This window comes from Parasteatoda tepidariorum, chromosome 12, assembly GCF_982258835.1.
Source record: "Parasteatoda tepidariorum strain Cologne lab strain chromosome 12, Ptep-v5.0, whole genome shotgun sequence".
Classification (NCBI taxonomy): domain Eukaryota; kingdom Metazoa; phylum Arthropoda; class Arachnida; order Araneae; family Theridiidae; genus Parasteatoda; species Parasteatoda tepidariorum.
This window is the reverse complement of record NC_141766.1, coordinates 12,333,440-12,361,177: the sequence shown is the minus strand read 5'-3', so window position 1 is coordinate 12,361,177 and position 27,738 is coordinate 12,333,440. Positions and strand designations below refer to the sequence as shown.

Genomic DNA, 27,738 nt, shown 5'->3' with positions numbered 1-27,738 from the left:
AAACAATAGTTTTTAAATTTTGTAGCATAAGTAAAAGGAATAAATAAATAAATATATGGCAGTGTTCATACTGTTACTAAATTCTTCATTTTATGAATGATTTGGTACATTAAAAATGGCTCAGTTTGTTTAAATTAGTTCATTTGAATGCATTACACAAATCCAGTTTAGGAAACTGGCAACACTTTCAGTGAAAACTGAATGCATTGACTACATTATTAATAGGTAAAACAAATATAGTTGAAAAGTCAATATGGTTTCAGGATAAAAAGATGTTTGTGAGCTTAACTAAACCTTATTTCTACTCAACCTAATCTAGTACTGCAAAACAATAGTACATGACATGAAATTACAAAATGAAAGCTCCTTCATACGAGCATGAGAATAATTTGTACTTTAAAGGTTGCAGTTTGCAAAATTTATGGCAGTGTTGGTCTTGGTTAGCACAAACATCATAAACATTCACCGGCCAGCCAGTAGAATGGTAACTTTGCTCTTTTCAGCCTTTCATTTATATATTATATTCTTTTTAGAGTGAGGTATCATCTAAGCCATGAAGTGGGCTTGAGCTGTCAATGTAAGGTAATATAATATTTAGTTCATAAATAAATAATCTAAAACAACATACTAAATTTAAATAAAAATGAAACAAGATGAAAAGAAACTAAACTAACATAAATATACAACATAATTGGGTAAAAAATCAGATTGGTAAGGAATAAAATTACAAAATAAAATAAAATTTTAATTTTATGAGACAAATTAACTCATTATTTTTGTAGTACACTACAATTTTCAATCTTTAAACTTTAACTATGAATTACAAAAAGAAATAGCTTTAAATCTCTGTAAAAATTGTTAACACTAAATAATTATATGATTAATTACTCTGATTTACAGATCAGATTTCAGATAAAAAACTACTCAAAACCTACCTCCACTTAACTTTTAAATTATTTTAACTGAAAATAGATATAGAAGGAAAAAAATAGTGAAACAGCGTAAAGGAATAACACATAGGCATTAAGTACATGGACAATAATGAAAATGCTTGTTTATTATCTTTGATTAATTTGAAGGTGAAAGCAGTGAAGTGGAACAACATGAACAGAAGAGTGCAAAGTGGAACAGCATGAACAGAAGAGTGCTAAGTGGAACAACATGAACAGAAAAATGCAAAATGGAACAACATGAACAGAAAAATGCAAAATGGAACAACATGAATAGAAAAGAATTAATTCCGTGGAACAATTTTGGTATCACTATAGTTAAACATATAATGAGTCAAATTTTGCTATCGTTCAAAGACAGCGAAATTTGGTAGGAAAACATTTTTGAAAAACTCTTATCTACAAATTTTAATTATGTTTTAGATACACTTTGCTATTCGTGACAAAAATAATGGAACTCAAAACCAAATTTTAAGAAAATGGTCAGTAAAAAAAAACCATTGCATTTCATTTTTTCCCTCAACGAAATGTTAGGAAAAAATCTGTCTCACCCTTTTTTAAAATTCAAACCTGGTAGATTCCTATTATAAAATTGAAAAAATATTCATTATTTCTTTTTATAATATCACTGATTGTAAGATAAGGAGCTCTCCTCCATCTTCAGGAATATATAATTAACTATATCAAAATGAACATAAGTACTTTACTTATAAAAATCTACTTTATTTTTTTGTTTAAAATCCACTAAATTTTCTCTTCAAAAGTATGATTTGATATATACAATTCATACTTTTAACAGTATTTTATACAATATTAACAGTATTCGTAATTTAAGTCACTCACTTTAAGGTAAAGCAGTAACAGTTTTTGATGCTAATGATAAAGTGGAAAGACTTAAAGAAAAACTGAAGTATGGAACAAAATCAATAAAAAAACTGTTGCCAACATTGTTTTAAGCTTACATAAGAATTTGGTGAAGAACAATAATCAAACATTCTAGCAGGTGCTCTGACACACAGGAATATGAATGCTTGCTAGATTTACATCAGATATGATTAAAATTTGATACCAAGAAATTTTTCTGAAATTTTTGGTGCATGTTAAAAAATAAAAATAGCCACTATTCTTTCAGGACAATAAATTTCACTAAGGAAAAACTTATTCTTCTGTGCTTCTATTTATTTTTATGAAACATTTCTACACATGCTTTTAAAACAAAGTACAGATCATGTCTTAATCCAGAGTAAGATATTCAGTAGAAATTTTACAATTTTCGCGCCAGAACTAATATTCAATTTAATAAATACAGTATATAGTTGATGGTTGATAAAATTTCAAGTTACAGGTTGAATTTCCTATTTCAAAGATACTCTTTGATAGAAAAAGTTTGATAAACCCTGTGCTATACTAGTTAATGAAGGCAAAAATTGAAAATAAAAGTCGTGAAAGCTGTAAAGCAAAAGTTTCAATAGCATATCCTTTTTTTAGCAAAATTATAAATTCAAGTAACTTGCACAAGAATAAAAACATTAAAAGTTGCATGCTATTTGATACTAATGTAAGTAAAAATTTAAACTTAAAAAAAAATGAAAAAGGTATTTATAGAATTAGACCTAGTTACCTGGATAGAAACTGCTACTCCCACTGCCAGGAAGAGCACAATGTTGAGGTACTCTATAGTCCAATTGATGTGAAGGGCCTCCACTACTTATGGACTTCTGATTGGTTCGATAGATCTGGTTTTGCACCATAGAATTAAATGTGGATGATGGCGCAACTGTTGGTGGAAGAGGGGGTGGGTGTGATTGTGATGTTTGACGGTACAATCGGTTATTAGATACAGCAGGTTCTAACTGAGGTGGACATGACTGAATGTTTGATGATGGCAAAAATGATGCAACTGAAACCATGTTTGGGGGAGGAACAGTGACATCAGGTAGCTGAATAGGCTGCACTTGTTGTTGCGAAGATAACATTTGGGGCACATTTACTGAACTAGAGGTTGCATGTGGTGGTGGCATGCTAAAATTTGGTGGAGGAATAGTAAAATTTAAAATGGGATTAGCAGATATAGATCCACAAGGGTTTGTGACTGAATAATTAGCATTTGCTGATTTTTGAGGCTGGGGTGGTATGGGGGGTTGATTGCACATCCCTGCAGTTGGAACATAAATCGTATGCAGAGGAGATGGAGTCACAACAACTGAATAACCATTGGGCGCATGAGCTAAAACATCTTTTGTTTGTTGAGACATCAATTGATGCATTACATCCCTTGTTTTCCCAGAACTCGAGACACTTGACTTTTCTGTACCATTCTTTGAAGTACTAGATTTGCTATGACTTTGCATTGCTTTGGAGCGAACAGATTCTTGTTCTTTGGCCCAAGAACGATTATGGAATTCAGATCGACTTTTATACTGCCACCTGCGCTTTGATTGCTTTTCATGGTGGTCATTTTCACGCGATGCACCCTTTGAGCTCCTTGATGAACATTTTTCACTGTGTCTTTCTGAACTAGAGGCTCTACTGCTATATGGACTAGTAGATCTTGATCGATCCTTACTACTTCCTCTAGCTGGACTAATATAGGGTGGACTTAACGAACTACGATTGCTGCTTATACTTTCCACACTACTTATGGGACTATGTGATTGAAAATAGGGCGAATCGACTCTTCTGTCAGGAGATACAGATGGTGTACGAGGAGGAGTATCTGGAGGTGTGCGAGGACCTTTTCTAGATCTATTTATATTATTTAACTTAGAATTAGCCATTTTATGTGATTCTGATTGAGACATACCTGATCTTGATGATTCAGAAAAAGTATTCTTTTGAGATCCATTAGCATCTTTACTTGGTTTACATTGATCTGCATGAATAAAGCTATCGGGTTTTAAGTAAGGAGAAAATTGACAGGTCTTAGGATCTTTTTTCATGATTTTCTTTTCTTGACTGCATTTGTACTCTCGACTGGCATGATTCAACTGTGTAGCAGCAAGAGCAAGCAATTTATCAAATCCACTACTTACTTTGGCTTGCCATTTTTGATTGTGTGACTGAGAGCTTGAACTATTACGTTCTTTAGTAAGACCATTACCTGTAGCAAAATAAATAAATAAAAATTAGTTCAAAAATTTAAACTAACTTACATGATTAATCCATTAAAATACATAAGTTCTAGTTTAAAAACTATATACATTAATTACTAACATAAAAAAATTTCTAAATTCATTGCATCCAAAATTTAACCAAAAAAATAATAAATAAAATAAATTTAACACAAGAACATTTTAGTTGCTTTACCAACTTTTTTTTTATCTTATTCTTCATTAAAATTTAAGGACTAATTTGTTTCATCAGATAAACTTTCTTATTTCTCTTCCATAACAAACTGAGTTACTAGTAAAGTATAATTGTTTTAAAATGGCTTTAGCACATAATTTTTAAATAGCTTAAGCTGTGCATTTCAGTGCTTAACCTTAGAGAGCTTTTCATGTCTTTTCAACATCAAAGTAATATCTAAGTATACTAATTAAAATTTCCCACAGCTTCAAGACTTTTCCTATTTCGTCTGACACTACCATAAATTAAAATTTAAAATTGAACTTTTGGTTTTGTTGTAAAAAAAATAACACCTTAATGGTTCTAAAGGGTCTTTCTCGAGTGACCCGACAAATATAAGTCATACATCATTTACTGTGGAGGAAATGAAGTTATGAGGGGCAAATTATACAAATTTAAAAGGAAACTGTGTGTTTGAAAAAACTAAACAGATCTAACTATTGTTGATTTTGGTGCTCATATTGAACTTTTGTTGCTCACAGATAGATACATATTGTGCAATGAAACAAGTTTCTAGAATACAAGGGAATACACTATTTCAGAGCAACAATGCCATTAATAAAATTCTAAGTAATGATGATGAAGAAAAGTCACAGATTTAGGGAATTACAATAGAGTTAGACCCTAACACTGATATCAATAAAGAATATTTCATAAAAGGATATTTGGATGAAACGTAGATCTTAGAGAAAAATAATACACTTATTTTTATTTATTAAAAATAGACATCTCCTACTAAGTTTCTCTAGATACAGTTTATTTATTTTTGTATCAAATCTTTAATTAAAAATAGATGGAAAAATTCAAGCCTTAGTTAATATTGCATAAAAGATTAGCAGACCATTAAAATTATACTCAAATTTGGGAGCAAATCATAAAAATACACTAAGCATATTAAATTAAAAACTTTCTCTGTAACCTGACTCTGCATGTTTTAAATACATTTATTTATAAAATATTACTTTACAATATCTTTTGAAACATGTAAAATACTAATAGGATTTACATTTCAAAATAAGATTTTTATATAGATTTATATTAAACTATCCACATTTTCAGTTTTAAAATTCTTAATCATCCTTCAGTCAAAAATAATTTTAAAATAAATAATAATGTTATAAATAAAATGTGTTATAAATAAACAATACTGAAATATCTATTCACAAGTTCTAAATGCATTATATATTAAAGTGGGGGGGGGGGGAATCCAACTCTGAAATATCATGGAATGCTTCTTTTGATTTAAATATTGTCTTTAATTTTTAAGACGTATAATAAAACACCATTGTGTAAAAAATTTATAAGAAAAAAAAGACAATAAATAACGAAAAATCTAGACCAGAAAAACGAACCCAAGATAGCCTTTAAAAATATTTTATCTATTACATTATATTATTCTATAAAAATAGCAAGACAATGTTAAGTTAGACTTTCTTCAATGATTAACAACTTTTAATCTCGTTCAGCAAATTTTCAAATCTAAATTATGTTCCTGTGCTTCTTGTTTTTCAAAAGAAACTAGTTTATTACAAAGTTATTCTACCGGAAAACAATTTGTGCCAGCAAATTTTGAATACAAACGCCATTATGGGGTGAATAATTTATGCAGGAAATTAAACACAATTAAAGCTGAATATAATGTGAACGGTATATTACAAAAAATCTATTATAGCACATTTCCAAGTTCCCATCAAAATGCTAATATTTAAGATACAAAAATACTATGTTTATAACAAGTTAAAAATTAATGGATTTTCCGCTATTAGATCAAAAAAAATTTAGTGAAATTCATTTTTAGAGAGCAAAATTACACAAATAAAAAAATTTAAATGGAAGATACTTTTATTTATTTCTGGTTCTGACATCAAAACAGAAAAACAAATATTGTTTCCTTCTTACACTTTAAACCTTTTACTTTATAAAGTAATGTGTGGATGATCACCGTCTAAGTTATCTTTTTCCTAACTAAAGAAAAGTACTTGGACATTTTTTAAAAATCCCACAAAAAAATTCACTTTTTGTGGGCCTTTCTACTACTTCCCTACTTCTTGACAACTTACAATTAAAATCAACATTCACTGTTATTAGTGATATTAAAAGGCATTGCACTGCAATTCATTTTCCCCTAACACAAACTTGTTATAAAATTTGTAAGCTTTTTGTTCCTTTTGTCAGAAACATCTCTTTTATTAAACCCAAATCTACGTAATTTACTCTATACTCTATAGGCAAAAACATTGTACTCTGGGTACATAATTTAAATCATAATAGTTGTTTAATATAAACGAGATAAATATGTCTATTTCATTTTTTAGTCTTTAATTGTTATTTTAACATTAAATATGGAAATTTAACAGGGTCCACTCAATCTGGAAAAAAAAATTCCCTGTGTTTTCCCTGTACATATTATACACAACATGTTAAGAGGAAACAACAATTACTGAGCTCTTGTGTGAGCTATATTGGGTTAATTATACGTATCAGTTTTAATTGCAGTAAAAACAGCTGAACATACTTAAATAATGCTAGAGTAAATGAAATAGTTTAGTATAGCTGAAATATCATGATTAAATATCCCATAGATTACACTTTGAGTGGTCACCAATTTTTAAAAGACAGATATAAGAAACATAATTCCCTGTATTTTCCCAATTTGTAAAGAAAAAATCAAAATTCTTTGCAATTTCCTTGCCATTTTAGGTGATTTTTAAATTCCCTGTATTTTCCAGGTTTTCCCTGTGGCAACCCTGTTTAGTGTTGAAAACAACAATATAATTTGTTATTATAAATAGTCGTTATAACAGACTTTAACGGAATATGAAAGATAAGTTTCTTAAAATAAAATAACAGTATATAGTACTCACATTTAGTGGATGAGGAAGAGTGTTTTGAATGACTACGCTTAGACTCTGACTTTGAAGAACTACTTTTCATCGGTCTTGGATAAACACTACTATCTTTTTTACTACTTTTTCTATCTGGTGATAATTGAGAAACGGATATGTGCGGTCTTTCCCTTCTATCTTTATGCAAATCAGGATGGGTCTTGTACTTAGATTTTAATTTACGATTGCATGGATCATCTCTGTGATAAGACAAATATGGATGAGAAGGATGTTTCATATTTAATGAATATCCATTTTTAGCTTTAAGTTCTTCAAAGGAGTTCTTTAACTTTCTATCCATGTGCTGTTGAAATGATAGATGTTTAATGGATTTTGATGAGCTTTCTTTGGCATGAGTATCTTTAGATTTTGCTTGATTATCGACTGTAGGTCGCTCAGAGACAATTGAATTAGTTTCTGATGTAGATTTTCTATAATATTGTTGAACATGCTGACTTGGTACATTTTTGCTCCCAGACGCTTCATGGTGGATTCGATATCCAGCTAAAACAGATTTTGATGAGGCTTCTTGTGAATGAAAAATCGGACTATTAGAGGAAGGTGTTCTACTTGGACTTATAGGTGAATATGCAGCATTAGTTAAACTACTACTTATTTCAGGATCGGATAATTCCATCTGTTTAAAATGACTTCCATTAACTTTAAGCTCTCTACTTGAAATATTTAGAAAATCAACTCTTTCAGTTTCCTTTTGCCCATTTAAATGCTTTTGCTTTATCAGAATATGGCTTTCAGCTGAAAACTCATGTTCATTGGTGTATTCAGCTAACTCTTTGTGTTTCGAAGTAGTAAGAGATGATGAAAGAGAGCTTTTTGTAATTTCTTTCATTTTATCTGAATCATTATTTAAGTCACTCATTGATGAATCCTTCAAGCCAGATGCAATGATAGCCTTGATTCTATCCTGAAAATTTGGTATAGTAATACTGTCTTGAATTCTTTGCATTTTTGGTGATACAACTTGCAGTTTAATATCCATTTGGACAGATTTATTAACTTTTACAGATTTCTGAGAAATATCTCTTAAAGCAACTTTATATGAATTTTTACTTCCTGATATGTGAGGTTTCTTTTGGGACCGGTTAATGCTTCTCTGATAAGAAAGTATTTCTTTATGCAGAATTTCTCTAAACTCAATTTCACCAAGCTGAAAATTTAAAATAAATATTCATTACTTCACAGATGCTTGTTAAGATATACTGAATTATGTAGTTTTAATAATTTCTGCCACAAATTTTATTAGTAATTATAAATTATCAACATACTCAACATTGACAAGCAATTATTTTAAAACAATTTTATACTTTCAAATCTATTTAATCTTAGTGAACCTTTCTTCATAACATTTAATTTCATAACATTGAACATTTTATTAAAAAATTATTAGTATTAAAAAAAAATGAAACAGTAGATATATTTTAGAGTTGTTAGAAAATATTTTCAATGGTAGATGCTCTGAGAATTTAATTTTTTTTAATTTCAATAATTTACAAGTAGCAATAAAATTACCTTTCCAAGACTAGAACCTTTCAAATTCTTATATTCATTTTCCAGATTTAGAATTTGTGCTGTAATTTTATTCACATCAGATTTATATTTCATATAATGCCGGATACTTTCCTTTACCTACAAGAAGCATAAAATTTGTTAACATGAAGAGGTGATTCATCAAAAATAGTATTTAAAATGTAAAGGGGGGAAAAAACATTCAAGACTCAGAATATTCAAGACAAAAAATATTTTTTTCTTGTCCAACAAAAGAATTTACACATATTGTTCTAATTAGATGCTCAGATAGTTCGATTATTAAAACTACATGGAAAAAGAAAAAGTTAATACAGGTTGTAAATTTCTTAATTGTGTAACAATCTTAAGTGCATTCGATTCACTTTATGGTAAATAAATCAGTTCAGTTTTTCAAAATACAAAGAAATTGGCACTTTTCAGTTAGCAAGTAAATTCAACTACTTTTTATTACTTAATTTATTTTTTTCATAAATGTCCATTTAAAGTAAAATAAAATAAAAAATTTAACAAAATACTTTGATTTACTTGTGCACCGCTAAATTAGAAATACCAAGAAATCCATTTTTTTTCTTTTGATCTGACAAGGATTTCTTGAGATCTCTAACTTAATCTTTATTTTGTAATTACAGCATCTCTTATGAACCAAAAAATAACAACTTGAGAGTCAATTTCGGAAAATTTTTTTTACATAAAATTTAGATCATTAAAATTACGATTTGGGGGATTGAGTTAGACATCAGTGAATGCTACTTTTGAAAATATTTGGAATTTGTGGAAGATTGGAATTAACAAGAGCATGAAATGAAATTCATAAAAAATATTATGCATGTGTGATAGCACATAACAAAACAGAATGGTTTCTAAGCACGAATTATACATGAAAGAAAACATAACAAGAAATTAACAGAAATTAACTCACTTTAAATAAGAGATCACTAGAGTGGTTTATAGAATATCCTAAAACAGAAACTCTGTCTTTCAGCAATGAAACTCCTTCATTTCTTAATCCATTGATAACTTTCTGCAGGTGAGATGAGTAGGTTTCAAGCTTCTTGCTACGCTCCTATATTAAAAGATTTTAGAGTTTTTTAGTTTAACTATTAATTTTCCAATGTAATTTATCAGTCTAAGAATTAAAAAAAACAATTACATATAATTTAAATACATATTTTAATAATACATAGGAAAATCTATAAGTGTGCTGGAGAAATTCTTTATCCAATTAAAAAAGGAATGCTGCAAAAAAAATTTATTACAAAACAAATAGCTATTTTAAAAAATTTCACTCTAAAAAAAAATCAAAAATGACTTAAATAAAATAAAATCAAGTTAATAAAATCTCCATATTTTAAATATATTATTTCGATATTTTCAACTTTCAACCAATCATAGATAGACACTTGTCTAGAGCTTTTAGAATGTTCTTTGCTGAGTATTAAAGCGGAAGTTTTGGAGCAAGCTTTCCGCTTCACTAATTACTTTGATGGTTTTTCCGACATAAAGAGTTTTCAAGCTGCCGGACAACCATAATAATTATAAGTATACTGCCAATATTCCAAAATTATTTTAATCAATTGTTTCTAACTTTAATATTTTGGAGATTAATAAATTAGAATTTATTTTTTTAAAAAAAAAAATAGTCATTGTTTTAGAAATACTACACTTCAGTTATATTTAATCCACTTACTTTATTTTCCCACTAAAGTGAAACAATTTTAGCTTATAAAAATGATAGTTTATTATTTAATATTTTTTTCATTTAACAGAAAAGAATTTAGCAGTGAAGAAAACTGGCCATAGGGAGGAAAATTTTCATTTGAAAGCAGAACTATGTAACCAATAAGTTTCAAATTTTTAAGATAACTTCTTATTCCAAAACTTGCATGTCTGCACAAACGGAATGCAGATAGTTCCATGAGAAAGGATCACCTATTCATAAAGCTTAATATCTTTTAAGTTCCGGTTAAAAATATCATTTTACTAAGATTTCATCAACATCTTATTTCAAAGCATCTAAAGTCATTACAATAGAAAAAAGGAAGGCTGTCATTTATGGATGAAAAATAAGCAATTATTTTAAACTACTTAAGAATGTTTCTCTCTTTTAACTAACACTAGACTTCTCGACTATTGTTAAATATTTTTGCCAAATTAAAAACATAATATTTAGCCAAATAAGGCATACGAAAAATGGAAAAGTCATCATTTATATTTTAAAATATTATTTTTTTCATGGGTGTTCACTGACACTGAAAAAAAAATTCCTTTACTGTTTCAAACAGACTATAAAATTTCCTTTTCTATATTTTTAAACTGATAGTATGAATTTCATGGTTACTTTTCAGTTTTGCCCCATTCATAAACATAAATTAAATTATAAAACACTTTCATTTGTTACTGAAATAAAAAATAAGCAATTTTTTTAAAAAAATAAACTACTAGAATAATATAAACGTATTATGTAAGATTCAGATAGACAACAGTAAAAACATGAAATGGACAACACACATTTTATTTTATGACATTGATATTTATAAGAGATCAAAGGAAAGAGTAACTTTTTGTCATTAAGGGAAACATTTGTGGTCAGTTAAATCATAAATGCTTATTGTGAAATCTTTTTGTCTGGATATTGAAGACAAACATTTGATTTCAATAGAGCAATAATTATTCATAAATGTTAAATCAACTTTATGCTGCAAGATTTTTTTTTAAATAGATAAAATATTGATGTTATTTTACAAATGTAAAAATTATAAATTCATTAATAAGGGGGAAAAAAACTATTACCAGAAATCAATTTTATCGTGGATCAGAAAATATCTTTCAGAATTTTTATAAATTTTTTCGTTTCTTTTCTGAAAAGAAAAATCCTTTTAGGCAGCTGAAAGTTAAATTAATTCCCTGACTTAAGAAATTCTCTTATTTGTTTTGATTAACAAAATTCCCTGTTTTTTTGCTGTTCTCTTTGATTTCCCTGCTTTATGGTCACTCCGTAAATAGTGCTAGTATTCTAAAATATATAATACCTTCTCCTTCAAAATCTGTGCCTCTAAATTGTTTCGATAGTCTGGAGATTTCATGTAGTTTAAGAAGTCAATCATCAATTTCTTCTGCATTTCAAGCAGCCTTTCAATAGGAAGAGTAGGTTCAATTTCCTTTTCAACAACACTTGGCGTATCATTTAGTTTCTGATCCACACATCCTGGAGCAGGATCAGTACTATTTGCTGCATTAAGAAGGTTTTGTTAAAATGTGCTAATAATAAAGCAAAAGGGAAATAAATCATGAATACAAAATGAAAAAAAAAAGAAATCTTTAAGAAAATCTTCAATTTCGGAACATAAAAATGCCTCAAAGATTTAATTTGAAATAATTTTAACGTATGTAATTTAACATACATGTCAGTCAGGGTTGGGGTTTTGGACGTCCTTAACTGGATTTGGACAGGACACGTGGGTTTTACTGTCTTAAACTGGGTAACACTGCCCTAAACTGGGTAAAACTGTCTTAAAGTGTCCAAAACCTTGAACTTTGGTAAAAGGCAAAAATTCTATAGGTGTAACCATTGTACACATAATTACATGTATCAATAAATATTTGATATTTTTATACAATTTACTATAACTTATTAAAAGAAAATAATATAATATAATAGGAAAAGGTTTATAATTTTTGAAGCTCCACAATTCATTGAACAACAAAAGTGAATACCTAATCCTTTAAATAAAAGTATGCTTTTAATACTGATAAATAATATTTTTGCATAAGGATAAATATGGCAATATTAAAAAATAATAATTTTTCTTAAAAAAAATACTTAATTTGTTCAAAAATTAACCTTTTATTTTTCACAATATTTTTTTAAAAAAATATTATAATTTCTGCATCACAGGATGATAAAAAAGACATCTATTTTAAAAAAAAAAATTGTTTTTAAATTGAAAATACAAAATAACTGAAAAATGTATCAACAGTTTTGAAGGGCATAACATCAGTTTCAGTTACTGACACTGGTGATGTATCACCGCTATGTTAAAAGAATTGAACATGAATGAAATAAAATGTATTCTTGAATAGTACTATAGATAAATAAACCTGTTTATGACGAACCAAGCACTTACTCCCTAATATTTTAACCTGTATGGCAAGGCCAAACTTCAGTTATGTACTATTGAATGAGAGAACCAATTGAACTTGATTACTGATTAATCTTCCTTTGTTTAAATTGAAGAGTCAAACAATATTAATAAAACATTATACTTTTAAAAACAAATAATCTCTAGTATATTTAATTATCAAAAAAACAAATATTCTCTAGTATATTTAATTATCAATATGTTATTAGTTCTATGTTTATTTTACCTCTTAAATATTGTTCAGATAAAATTGTGACATAATTTGAGTAAAGGGGTTTTGGACAGTTTAAGACAGTTTTGGACAAAGGGATTTTGGACAAGACGGTTTAAACCAGGGTTTAAACCGTGGATTAATCCATTCTGTCCTAAACCTTGCCAACCCTGATGTCAGTAAATGCAAATATTCTAGTTCAAGCATTTTTCAGATGCATTATTACAATAGATCATAGGTTGAAATCGTAAGATATCAATTTAAATAGAAATAAATCCAAGATGTCAAATGATTGGCACCACACCAAAAGCACTGATAAAGCACTTAGGCAACAAGCAGATTCAAGTTTTGAGCAAGGTACCAATCTATATATAAATTTTTTTTTAAATAATTTTTAAAAAAAAAATTTATATGAATAAATTATTTTCAAATGAATCAATCAAGAAATGGATTACCATAAAGATTTAACGTAATTATAAAATTTTGATGTCAACTGATATACCAATGTTTGAATATGAAACTAAGGTTACTGTTCTTGAAGATAAACAAAATTTTCTTATCTTCAAGAAATACAAACATGCAGAAAATTTGGCAATGTTTGATTTCAAACGTGAATTTGGTTGATTTTTTTCCCTTTTTTTTAATTATTTCGGATGATAGATAAGAAATTTTCCTTTCTATTTCAAGTAAAAAGAGGGGGTAATATATCAATTTTTGAAACTTCACTTTTCCTAATTATACTTATTTTTCAGAAAATTATGAAATATTAAATTTTTAATTGAAGAGACTATTAAAAACAATCTAAGTTATAGAGTAGCTTAGGTTTTGAAAGTAAATTATTGTTATATAAATAAAGCATGACAGTTTACTCTATTTTGAATTACAGAAAATCATCAAACTATTGGAATTACTCCAAATTTGAAAGAAAAAAATAACATAAACAGGGATAGTTCAAATGCAATACATTTTAGAGGAATTATGGTTTGTTCAAATTTTCCAACATTTCAATATTCATGGTGGAGTTACATATATTGCCAGATAACAAACATATATTAATGTTCTCCTTTTTTTTTCTTTTTAGCATTAACACGGCACCTACATTTCATTTAAAAAATATTTCAACACCAAGAAGTTATTTACGAGCAATAGCCTTGCTAACTTACTGATATTTTAGTGCATTTATGAGTATTCTCTTAATTTTCAATAAAGAAAAATTGTAAGAAACCAGGGACCCTTTTCAAAAACTCAATGCTTATACATTAAACACAGAAAATTCCTAACAGACACATCCAACTATTTTATATGAAACTTTTAAACTATTAAAAAGACTGATGATGACAACAGAAATTACTATAGCAGTGGATTTTAATATACAATCTTGTATTAAGATAAAATTTAGTGATTTTACTTATTTTTAAACATTTTAAACTTATTTTAAAACATTTTTTTAAAATGATGACATTGATGCACTTAGCAATTTCATAAAATACAAAGGAAGCATTAAGTGGTCCGAACATTAGTAGAGAATTATATTTTCTCTACTGGATATTAATATCTAAATAAAACATAACAAAAGAGTACTTACCAGAATTAGATGTGCTGAGAATTGTTTGAGCATGAAGTAAGTCCAAGCCAGTAAATTTAAGAGGTTTATTACGTCTCGATTTTGCAGCATTTTTCTTTGGTCTTCCAGGTCCGCGCTTTCTTTCAGATCTTCTAAGCTTACGAGCTTTAATACCTTTATTAGAAGCGGTACATGTTCTTTTAATTGGTTCTGTAAAAATAATGTCATAAAAGAATATGAGAGACAGCAATTAGATAAATTATTAAAATATGTTAATTACTTAAAATAATACAAAAATCTATAACAATGTCAGAAACAATAAAAGAAAAATTTAGAGGCATTTTTTTTCTATTTTTGAAATAGCTAAATGCTTTTTGCTCTTATTACAGCATCTTCAGTCTCAAGTAAAGAGTTTATTTTTAAGTTAACTGATAGGTTGAAATCATAAACTGCTACTCAAAATATATTATTTTTTTAAAAAAAAGCATTAACAACAAATTACTTGAAAAACATTATTTTCATTTAAAAATAAGAATTATGTTAGTAAACAATGTTAGACTTAGGACTAAAATGTAGTAATGTTCTTAGTTAATGTTAAAATTCATCTTTTTTGTTCATCTCTTCTGCTTGAGAGAGTATATTTAATTTTAAAAAAATTTCTGGTCCCTTCTACTTCAAATTCTCCAAGTTAGACTGTATTTTCATAAAACTACTAAATATAATTAAAAGCAATTTACCATTTTCTTCATTACTGTCCTGTCCACTATTATTACCAGAGCTAGCTTTTATTTTGTTACTACACCAATCTGACCAAGCTTTTCTTGTGGTAGGACCAGATAATGAGTTTTCTTCTTTCGAATCATTTGAAGATGAATCAAGAATACAAGGATTGGATATGCCTGTCTTCAACCGCTTTGCTCTTACCAAAGAGGAATCTTCATCACCAACAGAAATTTTTTCCAACTGTAACATTTTTTAATCAATGTTATTAAAATGCAATTTATGAGATAATGTTTAATTAAATTGTAATTAAAATGCAATATATGTGATTATGTTTAATTAAATTGTAATAATGTTTAATTTATATAAATAATTAATATTAATTAATGTTTATATGTCATATAAATACTGTAATATAATAGTTTAAATAATGTAACATAAATAATTAATGTTTAATTCAATTAAATAAATAATATTAATTTTAATAAAATTTATAAACTATATAATAGTTAACTACATAAAACTATATAATGTGTAATACAACAAACTTTTATTCTTGGGTTTTTCATTCGTTGAAAATAATGCTCAAGTTTTGTTCTATCTATTCGATGAAGAAAATAGGTCACAGGCTTGTCAGTCCAAGAAACAGATCCTTTCAACGGTATTATTTCTCGAACATTCATAATTGTCCCAATATCTGTAATTGATATAATAATTAAGATAAAAACAGATTACAAAGCGTTCATTTATAACATTAATAATTAACATTTTATTTTAACATTTATAACATTTATAACCAAAACATTTTTAACATTTATAACCAAAAGAAAATTCTTAGTAAGTAAGTTAAATAAATTATTTCAAAATTTGCAGACAAATAACCTAGTATCTTTTGGAACAAATATGTAATTTAACTGATTTATGATATACAGTACAAAACCCGTTATCCGGAAATCAGAAAACCGGAAAACCAAAAAACCGGAATGAAATTCGATAAATTTTCCCGCCATTTTTTTCAAGAAATTTTTTTTTTCCTCATAAGATTTTAGTATTTTTCTTTCTTTTTTGAAAGATGTTTACCTTACCATCATTTCGGAAATAATCATTAGTGTATTACTTCATCGTTTTTTCTTCTTATTAAGATTATTTCCAAAAAGTTTTTTTTAGTTGGGTTTAACAATAAAAAAACCCGGCTTAATACAGCGATTCAGAAAACCGGAAAAATCAGTTATCCGGAATAGCGATGGTCCCGATCGTTCCGGATAACCGGTTCCCTACTGTAGTAGAACTTTGATTATCAGTCACAGTTAGGATCAAAGGTATATTGAAAAATCAAAATCATTTGATAAGTCAGGTTTTTAAAAATATAAACTACTCAAAATAAATAGCAACTAAAATAAGTTGGATTTTGTAGGAGTGAAACTACTTGAAATAATTATTGTCTCAAATGAAATTTATAAATTTTTTTAAATCTTAAATAAGAATATAATATCAAGAAAAAAATGACTGATTGATTTTTGTTTTATTTAATTCTTTGCAATAATAATTCGTTAATATAGTTTAGTATTTTCCAGCAGCCAAATTTCAGATTTATCATAACAGTGATTGGTAACACCAGATATAATAGTGATGAAAGATGAGTAAGAACACTTTTAAAAAACATTGGATAATCTTTTATTTCCAATGATCAATTGAGATTGATATGCAAATTGTGGAAGAAAAAAATAGGAAATGAAATTATTATCCAGTAATTTTGAAAATCATAATAACACATTCATCATTCATCATTCACATTCACATTCATGCATCATTCTACAATCAGTAAAAAACCTAATTTTTTTTACACCTAATTTGAACTTATGACAGAATGATGACCTATACATTTAGTTTTATTCAGCATAAATATATAAAAGAGCATACCACTAAGATTTCTATCTGTTATGCGGAAGTTTAAAGGGCAAAATGCTTTCGATGACACAATTCTTGCTTCATCCCTTATGTCAGCAAATCTCATTTTAAGCTAATAAAGTAAACACAATAATTACTATGCAAGTATGTAAAAACATAAGTACTTTTAAATAGAACTGATAAATGAAATTTTCTAAAGAAAAATTTTCAATATATTATAAAAATGTTACAACCATTAACCTTTTGTACTTTACTCTTTCAACAATATAAAAAATGCACACAACCACTAAAAGTTTGATCAGAGATAATTTACCATTTGCACTCTTACCATATAATAACTGAAAACCACTAAATAAAGTGATCACTAGACATTAATAAGTAAAACATTTAACATTTAGAGTGGAAGGAAATTAAAATGTGAGAAAATGGCTGAGAGTAACCCTTGGAGTGCAAAGGGTTCAAGATATTGGCAAGATTTTTGTATGTTGAAGAAATGTTGCAACTGGACAGCTTGTTAAAAATATCATCAAGAAAAGTTCTTCTCAAGCTCCTTTAGCTGTTTATTAATATTTCAGTATTTAAATAGCCTGAGGATTCTTTTTTATTTAGCCCTAAGCACTTTTTTTTTTGCAAAATATATTACTTTGACTTCTTTAATCATGAGGTTATAGTTAATTCTGTTTTTTACAAATTTTTTAGGAAAATTTAGTTACAAAATAAAAAATTACTAAATAATTGTCTTAATTGTGGTGGCATTACTTTCATTAAAACTTTATATTTAAATTTTTTTTATTTATTGACTTATTTTTTTGTTTGATTACTTCTTGCTCAAAATTATTTTACGTTATTCCTCTTTCTGTCAACAAAAAGCAATGTATGCCCCATATTTCTGAAAAAATTATTTAATTTATTATTTTTTTTACTGCAATTTACTTGCCACAAATAAACATATGGAGACCAGTAAATTTTGTGTTGTATCTTATGTGCTTTAAATCTGTTTCAAGTCATAACTTCTTTTAAGTAAACAGGTAAGTACTAGAAACTAACTTTCAGAAATAAGATAGATTATCTTAATTTAAAAATAAAGATTACAGATTAAAAAGGAGTTATACAATACTTTTCTTTGATAGATATTGACTAATCCAGTTTTGATTACCGTAAACCGGGGCGAGTCTACCCATTTTAGTTTTATTTAATTTTCACTATTTTAAAATGCAAATAAAAAAAATTTTACCAACGGAGGACTTAGTTCACACTCCAAGGAAGATGGCGCTGTAGTAGTTTGATCCGTTTTTATTTATTTGGTGTCTTTTTAACCGACCTGTTCAAAATCTTTTGAGAGATTTGTATTGAAAATCAGCAAACTTTAATTGGTGCTCCCTAAGTATATTATTATTATTACTATTTTCACTTTGGTTAAGTGATAAACTCATCTAAGACTAAGATTACATTAATTTTATATGAAAAAAAAAACAAAAAAGAATGTAAGTTTTGCTGTTGTAATCAAAAAGCAAGAATTCGAGGGGGCGAGTCTACCCATTCGTATTTAGTTTTAATAAAACATAATAATATAATTTAGAACTTTGTTTATATTAAAATTAAGTAATTTTAAATGAATTTGAGTATATTATTTTAATTCTGCATTGATAAATTTATCATTAATAAGAAAATTTATAGGTTAAATATAAATGCAATATAAAATATGTTTATTTTACCTATTTTTTCAATTTTTATATTACAAAATTACTTTTTTTATTTAATGCAAGTTAAATAAATTATTATTTATTATTACAGATGGTTCGAAATTATATTCGCAAAACAAATGGATTTAAATGTTACAAAAAAATGCCATGATTTTGTTAATTATCTTTAATTATTATTATTTATTAATTATTTAATTGTAAATTTATATTAATTTTAATTTATTTTTATCAACAATAATCAGAAAAAAATGTTATTTCATAAAGTTAATGATTATAAAAACAAAACTGTGATCAAAATGTGATAATCGATCAAATACTCAATTTGTGTTATTTTATGAATAAAAAAATGGAATATATAATAAAGTTATGAATTTTACTTCATAAATATCCTATATAGTAACTAAAATAACAATTTAATAGTAGAATTTGATTATTTACAATGTTAACATTCATTTTAGTAGAATGGGTAGACTCGCCCCATTCGAGAGATTTGTCAGCAGTTCTATAAAAATATACAGTAACAGCGTAACTGTCAATATTTTCTAAAATCGATTTCACAGCTTTAAAGAGGGATAAATAGCGATTCCAAAACACCTATTAAAAGCCTTTTTTCTTTAATATTTACAAAAGTTTGACCACTTGAAAGTTGACAAACTGAAAAAATGGGTAGACTCGCCCCGGTTTACGGTACTTCTTTAATAAAAAATACAACTAACTTCACTTAAACTACTTCTTTTAGGAATTTTGCTTGTCAAATATATTTTCAGAAAAAAACTCATTGTTTTTTCTGCTGAATTCAGTTTCATTTACTATTATAAGGATGACAAGTTGATGAATTGTGTTAGTGCACTTTCTCTTGAATTATAGTTTTCTTGGTGCACCTTGGAGTTTTCCTTTATTTCATCTAATGTTGAAAGTCATATTTACAGATGCATTTACACAATTTAAAAAACTTCTTTCTTTATAACTAAATATTATTGTATTTTTCTTAATCATTCTTCTAATATACAATGTAAATGAAATGCAACGTAAAATATTTTGGGGGGGAAAATCTTGAAGATTTTTTTAAACATTGCATCTGACAAATCCTGGATGCCTAATGAACTGCTTAAAACAGTATAAACTTTTGTAATATTTTTGTTAATTGTTTCTACATAATGAAAAATCAATTGTGTGCTTATTCATAAACAAATATCAATATATTTTATATACAATTAGGAAAATGAAAAACATAATGAACATAACAAAAATTAAGCATAATATTGTGCACAAAACTAAAAATTAGAATATAAAATACTTACCATATGATCACATTTTGGCCCAAAAGCATAGTTATTCACGAAAAGCAAGCTGAAATTATAAAAGAAAAAAACTTAACTTCTATATCAGATATATTACAAAATTTGTTTAAAAATTAGCTTCAAGTAATAAATCTGTACATCAAAGGTAGTCAACCTTCATTCCTTAAACTCCAATTATATCAAAATTTCTTAACCCCGACCAGTTTTGTAATTACCTAAATTAGCACGAAAGCAAAATAATAAAACTGTTTGAGTTTATATAACACAAAAATATGTAGGTAAATATTTTTGAATATGTTAAGTATGTAAATACTTACATTAAGGTGTTCATTTTTATGAAGAAACTAAATACAGTAGAGAACCGACTATCCGGAACGATCGGGACCATCGCGATTCCGGATAACTGATTTTTCCGGTTTTCTGAATCGCTACAAAATGTAGTTTTTTTAATGTTTATAAACCGAAACTAAAAAATTATTTTGAAATAGTTTTAGAAATAATAAAAAATGATAAATAATAATACACTTAAGTTTAAATAAGGAAAGAAATTATGAAATAAAAATTATATACAGGCTTATATAATGTTATGTTAATTGTTATTAATGTTATTATTAACATTAATAACATATATAGGCTATTTGTGCTTATGTGAGATTCGTCTACAAACGACTTTTGATCCATCCTCTAAATCAGTTCTTTCGTCAACTGGATACGCCGTACGCTCTAAATAACAAAATGGGCTCAAAATCTTGCAGGAAAAAAAATGTTTTTTTAATGGAAGAAAATTAATTTCCGGTTCGGAATTTCATTCCAGTTATTTGGTTTTCCGGTTTTCTGATTTACGGATAAGAGGTTCTGCACTGTACTTTTAAAAATGTATTATTAAAAATTCCTTTTATCCATTTTAAAAGAAAGATCATCATGATTACGACTTTAGTCCGGATTAGCAAGATAATTAGGTTCCTAATATAATGAAATTTTGCAGGGTAAAAGTAATATTTTTTTTCTTTGTTTAACTTTAAAGATAGGCAAGTAATTACAATAAAGCTTCCAAAATAATTTTGTTCTACGATCAAAGCTAGAATATCAGCTAGCAAGTAAAATGTGCATTCTTTTTAAGAAGCATTTAAAGTTTTTTAATATTTCTTCAGAATTGCAAATAAAATTATAAGAAAATTTACAGACTTTAAACATTTTACAGCTGGCATATTATTCCTAAAATTTAAAAAAAAAGCTTTAATTAGATTTTTATTTAGTTTTATTTTTTGCTAGTTTCCCATCGCAATCATTTGTTATTGTTTATATATGACTTTACTTCATTTTATTAAATCAATTAATGTGATACAGTGAATTTTTTCCCTATTTTCCACTTTCAGTTTTATATGTCCTTTTTAACAATATAATTTAAACGTTAAAGCACATGTCATCCTCAACTAAAATTTATTCTAAGAGTAAAAGATCAAAAATGTAATTTTAAATATTTCTTTATATTACTTAAAGATTTAAAATTACTCTTAAATTGAGTAAATGTGCTATAACTTTAAAATAAATTCTTCTTGAATGAAAAGTAAAAGTAATTACAACTAGAGGACAATTGTAGTCTTTTGAATTTCTAGCAACTCCAGCATATAATTATAATAATGTTATTAGTTATTCACTTTTTTTTTTTTTTTTTTTGCTTTTTCCTTAGTGATTATTTGGTTTGTCCACGAAACACTTTTATTATACTTTATCAACTAATTTACATCATTTGATGAGTTTTTACCAATTTTTTCCTTCACTCAGTTTAATTTTTTCTTGAACTAAAAATATTATATTTTAACTACTTATATAATTTAATTTAATTATAATTTGATATTGGTCAAAAACTGGGATCTGCAAAAGATAATTTCCAAAAAAATTAAATTTAAGTATAACAAAAAATGGCAAGACTATATCTTGCTATTATGAGATTATATGAAGACAAGTATAATTTTAACATAATATTATCTAAAAAAAAAATAAGAACAGCTTTAAGTTCATCTGTTTTAATTATTTTGCTTTAGAATGGACCTGGAAACTGGTTACAACTTTTGATGAAGAATCTAAATTGAAATTATCACTCTTTTCAATTCTAGCTTCGTTTTCATCCACAATTGCTGAAACTTATGTGGTGATTTGCTAGTGCAGTATCCCTACTTCGAACAAAAATATTTTTTGAGTGCTTTGTTTTCAATAAGGTTAGATCAGCTATTTCTTTTATGATCATCGCAAAATAATTTTCAATTTGATTTGTAGAGACATGGTTTTCTTTACTTAAATGTAGAAAAACTATAACTATTATTTAAATTTACAGTGGGTGATTGTTGAAATATGTTGTCATCAAGAACCTATTGCATGGATAAATTATTTTTTTAACTTCCGGCATATGCGACTTTCCACTACAATATGCAAAACATTGAATACATGATTTAACATTAATGCACTTCCATACAGAAAACTGGGCAAAATCTTTAACACCTACTACAGACAGGGTATCTGCTACATTTTAGAATTTTCAAATTCATGACTTTTCATGATTTTCAATGACTAATTCCAAGAATTTTTCATGACTTAACGAAGTTGCTATTTTCTCCAACAAAAACGCAACAATAAATTTAAAAAAGCATTATAATAACATTATTCGAAATAGGTATAACCAAAACTATTATACTCTTAATCTTCATGTCTATAGATTTTAAACTTAAAAAACAGAGTAAGGAAAGAGTTGAAACAATAAAATAGCTGAAAAAAATACAAAAGCAAAAAAAAAAAAAAAATTCTGCAGAATTATATTCTAAAGATACTTTTCTTGTTCATTAGAAAGGAAAGAAATACTCCTGATTTTTCTGTTCATTTCGGAATAAAAAAAAATCGCCAATAACTGGTTTGCTTCAACTAGAATTTTAAATTGATAAAATTAAAAAAAATAATAAAAATTCTTAAATCACAGAAGAGAGTTTAAAGGATAATTCCATACTTGCTAACTTTTGATCTATTCTATTATGTTTTTTCTCAGTGGTAGTAAAATAGAATTGAAATTTCATTTGTAAGCGTTAATAATACGTTATATTTTAGCAAGCTTTAGCTAACAACAATGCTGGTAACGTATATTATTCTATATACTTAACTTTTTTAAAAATAGTGGTGATCAAAATAATTTGAAAAATAAGTTTATAAAAGAAAAAATAGTATATATTTACTACCACTTTAAATATAAAAAATAAAATTTTACGCCAAATGCGTAAAAGTTGGCAGGTATGTAATTCGCTCTAGAAATATTTTTTCTTTCATTTTTTGAAAGAACACCATAATTTTTAAAGAACATGTGACTGAGTGGTGTTTTTGTTAAAAATTCAGATATTTGGAACAGGGTGAAATTGGGGGAAGGGAGATTCCATTTTAAAAATTAGATTTTTCGGAGACCTAAATCCATGACTTTCCATGATTTTTTTAAAAAATAGAAAAACTCATGACATTTCATGACAAATTTTGTTCGATACCGAAATTCATGACTTTCCAGGTGTGCGGATACCCTGTACACAGAACCGGATTAACCTATAGGCACACTAGGCACGTGCCTAAGGCCTACGAAATTCAGGGGCCTACGAAAAACTTGGGAGAAAAAAATTGTTGACAAAAATAATTTTTTTTCTATTAGTAAACATTTAACCTACCTTGCAAATTTATTTATAAATAATTTCAAAAGATTTACTTTTGACAATGTTAATTTCCTTCACTTACTTATCATAGTAGTATCATGAGAACTATGAAGCTATTTGTAGTATAAATATTTCTTGTAATTAATCTCACTATCAATTTCACTGTTTTCTTTGCTGGTTTGTTGTTGTATTGTTGGCGTGAAGTGTTTACATAGTTATCGATCGAACTAATCATAATGGTATTATCGATATCAACTGCAATATCGTCAGTATGTCGGTATTGCAGATAAAGTTCGATAAACAAATTTGCAAATTAAAATCCATATTAATAAAAATACTAAAAAAATATGCAAGAAAATTTTAGTATATATTTCGAAAAGAGGGGAGGAGTGGGGGAAGGAGGGGAGGGCCCAAAAACGGCTATGCCTAGGGCCTACGAAAGGTATAATCCGGCTCTGCCTGTACAGATATTTGAAAATAGTGGCACTGGTGTGTGATAGGAACCAGGTTGACTGCCATTGTTTTAAATATAAAAAAAATTAAAGAAAATAAAAATAAATAAAAAACTAGCTACTTGAAACAAAACAAGGATAAAAAAACAAATTTAAACTAAAACATTAAATGTTGCTTAGCAATAATGTAATAAAATTAATTGAACTTCAAAAAATTTTACAAAGCATACCTTTTGCAATTTCGGGCAGATAAATTTACTTATTTCTGTCCCAAAACGGCAAAAATACCGAAAGTGAAGATAAAGAAACTTCAGAACAAGCTGTAAAGAGGCTCTTAATTCTATCATTTAATCCGTCAACTTTCTTATCACTCTTCACAAATTAGCAAGTAAAGTGGATATAAATACATGAAGACAATATCTCAGCTCATCAAGCTTCCAAAAAATAGCTAAAAGTAAGCTGTTACAGTTTTTTGATAACTTCTAGCAAGTTCTGCGAAGAAAGTAAATAGTGAAAATGCAAGGCATATTGCAGATAAAAACAAGACAAAACTTTGAAAGAATATAGAAAATTTTTCTTGATTTTCAAAATTGAATTCTGTTTAGCATAAATAATAGCAAAATCATTAATTGCCATGCTACATTACTACAAAAATGTATTGCATGCCTTGAACCCCACTTCTGCAGAATTGACTTGAATTACGATTGTTGATAAAACAAGGGGGATATTCTTTTGTCAAGCAAACTATTTGTAGTAATGTAGTTTTTCAACTTTAAAATTTTGTCTTGTTTATTTTAGAAAAGATAGGAAAATTTAAGAGTAAATGTTAGCAAAACAGAATGAAACATCTAAGTCAGACATTATAATGGATGCAAGAATGTTCTTTTCCTCTTCTCTTGTAAATTTGACATGGGAGCAGGTATGAATAGATAATAACCAAGGCAGCTCTTATGGACCTGCTTTCTAGTGCAAACACCTTGGAACAGTTGTCCTTTTTTACCACTTAAATGATAATTTAATAGTAGGCAGTATATTAGAAGGCAATCATAGTCTTCTTATATAACTGCTATCAGCTATAACTATATCTGACATAGATTTTATGGACACACCATAATAACATATAATATATATGCATTTTTTAGAGGTCGTCGGGCTACCGAAGCGGGGGTGCCAGCCCTTCCGCAGAGGATCAAACTTGTGATGGCATGTCTTCGGATCATCCTCCGGGATGTTTCCCAGACCGTTGCCAATAGCCCATTGTGCAGCTCTAGTGCGACGTAAAGTAACAACAGCATTTTTTAGTATGACGAAAAATAATCAATTTTTTTTGTTGAGGGAATTAAGATGCAAGATTAATGCATAAGATTAATTTTTCTTATTTTTGACAATGAATCGATAAAAAAAATAAAGGAGTAGAGCTCCTACTTAGTAAATTTGCTTAGTGGACTTTAATGATTATACATATAAATCAGAAATTTTTGTATCACACTTTCAGTTTTCAATATGGTAAATACGAGGGTTGTCCATAAAATAAGGTTCCCAAGGAGCTGCGGATGCTAGGAACGCTGTTAAGCGGGATTTGTTGAGACTGGCGTGTAACTTAGCTCCCTTTGCCCCAGTTCCCACCCCGGCGAGGTATCTACAACATTAATTCTTGTCTTGGTAGCCGTGAAAGATAAAGCTTCCATTTGTTTCTCACGCCAGGTGCGAATTACGCTCTGTGATTTGTTTTTGAGTGCAAAAAACGTTCCTCCGGTGGACATTCATTCCCAACTCTGTGAGGCGTACGGGGAAGAGTGTATGAGTGTGCAAACTGTACGCAAATGGTGCAGAGAATTCAAAGACGAACTTACAGACGTCCGTGACGAACAACATTCTGGTCGGCCATCGTTTTCGGACAAAGCGATTGCGATAGTGGAAGAACCAATGCTGAAAGATCAAAGGGTGAAGGTTCGGGACCTCAGCGAGATGATCCCTGTTGTCAGTAAGTCCTGCATTCACAACATTCTGAGAGACCGCTTAGGATATGCCAAGGTTTGGGCAAGGTGGGTCCCGAAAATGAGGACGGATGACTATGACAACAAACGGCAACGTGTGGAAGCCGCCTGCGAATTTCTTCATGCTTACGAAACCGATGGCAAGGAATTTTTGGACTCTGTTGTCACTGGGGACGAGACCTGGGTCCACTACATGACACCGGAAACAAAAGAACAATCCCATTAGTGGAAGCATCCCAAAGCCGAAGAAGTTTAAGCAAATTCTGTCTATTTTAAGCTATCTTCGCGGAGCGACGGCAGAGTTCTAGGACTCAGGCATAAAGAAGATGGTACACTGCATGTAAAAATGCATTGATCTAAACGGCGATTATGCCGAAAAAAAGAGGGAAGTCTAAGCTTTCCAAACATGTATTATTCAACGCCAATAAACATGTTTTTCATTGTGAAAATTCGTTGGGAACCTTATTTTATGCACAACCCTCGTATAAAAGCTATCTCAACAATTTTGAGAGCAATGATGTGTTGGAGGAATGAAGTCAGAATTATACACTGCCACCTTTACTTCCTACAAGCTACAAATTATTGATCTCAAGCTCGGTAGATTACAAGCTGTAATCAGTTATCATTAATATTACTAGGTTACAAGCTATAATTTTGTTTTGAAGACAGCAATATACGGAAGAGCAGTCTAAAAATTTTAGAAAGGCTGGGATTGTAATTTCATTTTAACTTATTACTATAGAGAAATATAGCAAGAAAATGATAGAGGATTTTTTCATAAAATCAAACAAATGATGTCACTTAAAATGTTTTAAGGTAACGTCTATTTTTCTTTGGCTGACAGAAATTAATAGATTGAGTATTGTCTGACACTTCATTAGTTAAAATAATAAATGATATTGGATAGTGTGTAAAAATTACTTTGATTCCAGAGTAACAGATATTCAGAACAGACAAAACAAGACTTACGTAGAGTTCAATAAGGTTTCTCGATGTTCCTCCGCTAAAAAATCTCCTTTAATTAATGTGTAATCTTGATATTTCTTCCCATACCAATGCATCCAAAACTTGAAGGTTTCATCCATTTCCTGATAAAAGTGAAACAAATGCTTATAGTATATAAAAAGATTGGTAGATGAAAATAACATAATTTCACTGCTAGCATTTAATCTCTTAGTAAAAAAACATGATTTGTGCAAAATACTAATTTTGTATTACAGTACAGAACCCATCATCCGGAAATCAGAAAACCAAAAAACCGGAACGAAATTCGATAAATTTTCCCACCATTTTTTAAAAAAAAAAACTTTTTTTTCCTCATAAGATTTTTCTTTC

General features: G+C 28.0%; 1 protein-coding gene across 3 annotated transcripts in view; it reads right to left on the bottom strand.

The window, feature by feature from the left end:
- Window positions 1-526: 526 nt before the first annotated feature.
- gpp (DOT1 like histone lysine methyltransferase grappa) overlaps window positions 527-27,738 on the bottom strand; it is a 50,108-nt gene continuing 22,896 nt past the window's right edge. For all 3 annotated transcript variants that reach the window (XM_016049388.3, XM_071188167.1, XM_087155950.1), the window contains 12 exons: window positions 27,373-27,491; window positions 20,275-20,323; window positions 17,283-17,382; window positions 15,911-16,059; window positions 15,380-15,605; window positions 14,664-14,852; window positions 11,758-11,957; window positions 9,648-9,791; window positions 8,711-8,827; window positions 7,160-8,348; window positions 2,572-4,050; window positions 527-569 (listed from right to left, as the gene is read on the bottom strand). In XM_016049388.3, the coding sequence (XP_015904874.1) occupies window positions 547-569; window positions 2,572-4,050; window positions 7,160-8,348; window positions 8,711-8,827; window positions 9,648-9,791; window positions 11,758-11,957; window positions 14,664-14,852; window positions 15,380-15,605; window positions 15,911-16,059; window positions 17,283-17,382; window positions 20,275-20,323; window positions 27,373-27,491 (3,984 nt within the window). In that variant the 3' untranslated portion in view covers window positions 527-546. The remainder of the gene's footprint in view (window positions 570-2,571; window positions 4,051-7,159; window positions 8,349-8,710; window positions 8,828-9,647; window positions 9,792-11,757; window positions 11,958-14,663; window positions 14,853-15,379; window positions 15,606-15,910; window positions 16,060-17,282; window positions 17,383-20,274; window positions 20,324-27,372; window positions 27,492-27,738) is intronic.